At 49.1% G+C, this 4983-nt stretch overlaps 1 protein-coding gene across 1 annotated transcript in view; it reads left to right on the forward strand.

The window, feature by feature from the left end:
- The first annotated feature begins 268 nt into the window (after positions 1–268).
- The window catches only part of AGTRAP (angiotensin II receptor associated protein), a 10442-nt gene continuing 5727 nt past the window's right edge, over positions 269–4983 (forward strand). The window contains exons 1-4 of the mRNA XM_075329331.1: positions 269–340; positions 2810–2844; positions 3448–3562; positions 3646–3862. Of these exons, the coding sequence (XP_075185446.1) occupies positions 314–340; positions 2810–2844; positions 3448–3562; positions 3646–3862 (394 nt within the window). The 5' untranslated portion in view covers positions 269–313. The remainder of the gene's footprint in view (positions 341–2809; positions 2845–3447; positions 3563–3645; positions 3863–4983) is intronic.

Genomic DNA, 4983 nt, shown 5'->3' on the forward strand with positions numbered 1-4983 from the left:
GGGGTGTGGGGCAGTTGTGGGCACAGTGGGGTGTGGGGCAGTTGTGGGCACAGTGGGGTGTGGGGCAGTTGTGGGCACAGTGGGGTGTGGGGCAGTTGTGGGCACAGTGGGGTGTGGGGCAGTTGTGGGCACACTGGGGTGTGGGGCAGTTCCTCATCACACAGAGGCCGCAGAACCTCCAGCATGACGCCGTCACCTAGCAACGGGGCCGAGCGTCAGATGACCGGGTTCCCACGTGACCCCCCTCCTCACACCTCGGGCCGCGGAGGGGAGGTCATGTGACTCACTGATCATTGGACTCGGGCGCGGAGACATGGAGCTGCCGGCCATCAACCTGAAGGTACCGGGGACGGGGGGATGAGGGGACCGGGGAGGCGGCTCCGGGGCCGGGCTCACCGCCGCTCCACAGCGCCCCCTGCTGCCGCTCTCCTGTGTAACTTCTCTCCACTTTTTAAAAGTTTTGCAACTTTTTCCCCCATGAAATTAAAGGGGGATTTTCTGGGCTCTGAAGAGACTTGGGCAGAGGAAGGAGACGGGCTGAAATATCTGACAGTCTTTTATCACTTTTTTGCCCCCTGATGCGGCTCCTTGTCTGTAGTGATCTACCCAGTGACCGCTGCAGCCAATCACTGATTGATGCAAGCATGAATCTGCCACAAGCAGTGATTGGCTGCAGTCCGGTGGGACGGACGCCGTCACTCCGCCAGTGATGGGCGATAAATGGTAAATACTGTTTTTTGTTTATTTTTTTTTACATTTTTTTTTTTTTTTTCTCCTCTGGAATTTTTTTATTTTATTATTAGGGCCTCAGGGGCGTGGGGTCCGCTGTGTGGGGTCCGCTGTGTGGGGTCCGCTGTGTGGGGTCCGCTGTGTGGGGTCCGCTGTGTGGGGTCCGCTGTGTGGGGTCCGCTGTGTATCTCTGTTCCTTCTGTGTGTGCAGAAGACAAGGCACCTGCTGACTTTATACAGCTGCCACCTCTGACTGCACATTGCTGTGGAATGGGCTCTCTATTGCTCTCTGTTATCAGCCACATCGGTGCAATGTGCTGCGCCCCTCCGGAGACTTTTCCGTCCTCGTATGCGGCTGGTTTCGGCCGAGTTGCAGGGCCGGGGTCTCGGTGTTTCTCTTACTTCCCTACCCGTCGTATTTCAGGAAGTGAAGCTGCTCGTAACCTGCATTGAGAAATAACGGCGCTCGGCCCCGGCCCTCAGGGGTTTCCCCATTTTATCACATTATGGGAAATTACGGGATTTGTTGTGATTGCAGAGACGTGTGTGTAAAAGTGACCGCGACGTGTGACACAACTACTAGAACTTCCCATAGAAGTGCTGCTGCTTCACCCCCGCAGGCCGATATCCGGACAGACACTGCCCCTCTAATAGATGAATGGCAGCCGCACCCTCTGCCAATGCCCGATGTCAGGAGAGATGATCGGTCATATCGCTTTTTAACATGCCCAATCCTCATTCTTTCTGTTTTAAAGGGTTTGTCTCATCTTCTTCCTTTCTCCAGGACGGCACCACCTCTCTGCCTCCCTGCAGACTGACAGTTCAGACGCCCGACGCGGTCACCTAGCAGGTCTAAACTGCGCTCTCCTTCACTGTCTGCAGCATCGGAGGAGCTTGGGGTCACCGCCTGGATCCAGCATCTTCAGATCATAGAGACTGCAAGTGTGCGAGGTTTAGGTTACCCGCCACCTCTGCAGGTTATTAGCAGTGGTCGGTAACCTAAGCAACAAGCTGTATGCAAAAAAAATAAAAAATCTATTTGTCCTTTGAGGATTTTTAATAAGGAGTAAATCGCAAAGTTGTAGGAACATTTTGTCATTTTACCCACTTTAGAAGATGAGACCACTCCTTTAACGGAGATAATATAATAATATAATATTTATTCATTTATATAGCGCTGTTAATTCCACAGCGCTTTACATACATTGGCAACACTGTCCCCATTGGGGCTCACAATCTAAGGTCCCTATCTGTATGTCTTTGGAGTGTGAGAGGAAACCCACGCAAACACGGGGAGAACATACAAACTCCTTGCAGATGGTGTCCTTGGTGGGATTTAAACCCAGGACCCCAGCGCTGCAAGACTGCAGTGCTAACCACTGAGCCACCAGAAGACTACAGTGCTAACCACTGAGCCACCACAAGACTGCAGTGCTAACCACTGAGCCACCATGCCGCCCCACTGTGGCAAATCCTCCACCAGGGGCAATTGTATGGGCTGAATTTCTAAGATGTGCGGTATATTTGAAATCCACTCTATATATTGCCCTACTGTTCAGCCTTTGCTCAGCATCCAGTGTGAACAAGCAGAGCTGCAGGGTAAAGCAGAGGGGTAAAGAGGCAGTCTGCACTATTAAAGGGGTTGTGAAGGATACTTAAAAAAAAAAAAAAAGATGCACACTCCCCACCCAGTGCCCCCTTGGATGCAGCGCAGACCACTATGGACATCTGCACCATTTCGAAGTCTTTTGATCTTTAAAGCCGGTGATTGGCTGCAGTGGTCAGGTGACTAAAAGAACATTGTATCTGATGTTTTTCTCATGACTTGACCGCTGCAGCTAATCAGTGGCTTAAATCATTTCCTAAATGCGCGCGGACTATACACCAGGGAGCAGCTGTGATTGAATGCATGCCCACAGGGGACATGTTTGCTGTGGAATTTCCACACCTCATAGTGCAGCACTTTACATTGTGCACACGCGGTAGATTTACCCCTACACGCACAAATTGGAATACATAATGTTAACATGGCGGAGCCGCAGATCAGTGCCCTCATCCGTATGTCTCCCTTGTCTTGCAGGCGATCATCTTCGTGCACTGGCTGCTGACCATATTGTAAGTATTGATCAATAACAATTCCGTTTTTTTGGGTATCACATTTATTAATCAGTTCACAACAGTTTTTGGCGTACATGGAGCCCATAATGTTAGAAATGATGGCGGCCAGTAAGCGCAGAGAGGACGTGGTCAGTGGCGCTCGCCTCCAGGGGACGTGGTCAGTGGCGCTCGCCTCCAGGGGACGTGGTCAGTGGCGCTCGCCTCCAGGGGACGTGGTCAGTGGCGCTCGCCTCCAGGGGACGTGGTCAGTGGCGCTCGCCTCCAGAGGGCGTGGTCAGTGGCGCTCGCCTCCAGAGGGCGTGGTCAGTGGCGCTCGCCTCCAGAGGGCGTGGTCAGTGGCGCTCGCCTCCCGATGCAGAAGTGAGCGATGCCGGAGATCCCCTTTAAGAAAATCATCCATATATCCAAAAATGTCTGCAGGCCGCTGCAGGGACAGTGAACAGATCTCTGCTTGCTGACAGTGAATGTGAACATCCAGAGAATTAAAAAACAAAACAAAACAACAAAGTTTGGATAAAACCTAGATCATGAGAGAATGGCGGCACTGACTATAGTGAGCGTTCGTTCTGCGCCTCATTGCCTTGTGCCCTTGTCTTGCAGCGCCTGTATATTCCCGGGTTGGCTACCAGATGCCTATTACTTGTCAAACTTCTTGGTCCTGGCTGTGGGGGTCTGGGCCGTCGCCCAAAGGGACTCTGTGGACGCCATATTTATGGTAAGAGCAGACGAGACTGTAAGATCAGACGTCCGGTGGGTTCTGTGCCCCCCGATACTGACTGCCCGCTGCTGTGTCTGCAGTTTATGGTCGGACTGGTGGTCACCATTGTCCTGGACATCCTCATCCTCGCCCTGTTTTATGCCCACGCCGAACAAGCCTCCGAAACCCTGCCACAGCGAGATCTGTTCCGATTCAGCGGAGGAATGGCCATCCTGAGTCTGATCCTCAAGCCCCTGTCCTGCTTCTTCATTTACCACATGTACCTGGAACGAGGGGGCGAATGTAGCCTGAGCTTAGGTAAGTGCCTGCTGGTGCACCTGCGGGGGCCGTCAGGGTGATATGGGACCTAGATCCCCTGTGGCTGCCCCATTCTAGGTCACAGGTCCTAGTCCGTCAGGGATATCCCACCCACCCGGCTGTGGTCACCGTTATCACACAAGCACCGGTGATCGCTACTTACCTGTTGGTGAAAAATTCATGGCCGGCAGTTTGGCTCCGAGACGCCGAGGACGCGATTACACACGGCCGCCGCTTGGACGCTCTTATTTCAACCGCTCCGCTAACCACGGGGATGTTTAACCTTCTCGTAATACATGAATACCCTTAAAGTCACACTCAAATATTAAAGAGGATCACTTACCACCAAACAGATCCTAGACGGGGAAAATACCTCCAATACATAGAACTTAACCCCTTCCTGCTATGGCATATTTAATGTTTTTCTCCTCTGGTTGCTTCTTTTTCTCCCCATCTTCCAAGAGCTATATACCGTGTATAGCTCTTGGAAGATGGGGAGAAAAAGAAGTAAAAATAAATTAAATATATATATTTCATTTATTTATTTTTTTTTTTTATATAATGAAAATATATATATATATATTATACTAAATTTATTTTACCCCCGTCCTGATAGCCATATCAGTGCTTTTTTTTTTTTTTTTTGGGGCACGAGTGTTAGTATTTGAATGATAACAACATTTAATTTCCCATATAATGTTCTGAAAAATGGTAAAATAATTTTACAATATGTGAAGAGAAAAACAAAACACAAATCCTCTATTGTGTGTTCTTCTTTTTTTTTTTTTCTTTTTTTTTCTGCGTTGTTCGTTGTCTAGCTAACGTGACCTGGTAACATGATTCTCCAGGGCATGACCGTACTAAACTTAAAGAGGGTTTTTTTTTAATTTATTTTTTCAATGCACTCCAGTCCCTTAAAAAAGAAAGTCAGAACTTTGTAATAAAAATATTTATATAATTATATATATATATATATATATATGTGTGTGTATGTACAGTGCCTTGCGAAAGTATTCTTCGACGCCTTTGAATTTTTCAACCTTTTCCCACATTTCAGGCTTCAAACATAATAAAGATAAAAATGTTAATGATGTTCTGGTGGAGAATCAACAAGTGGACAC

This window comes from Anomaloglossus baeobatrachus, chromosome 11 (genome assembly GCF_048569485.1).
Source record: "Anomaloglossus baeobatrachus isolate aAnoBae1 chromosome 11, aAnoBae1.hap1, whole genome shotgun sequence".
In the NCBI taxonomy this organism is placed as follows: Eukaryota; Metazoa; Chordata; class Amphibia; order Anura; family Aromobatidae; genus Anomaloglossus; species Anomaloglossus baeobatrachus.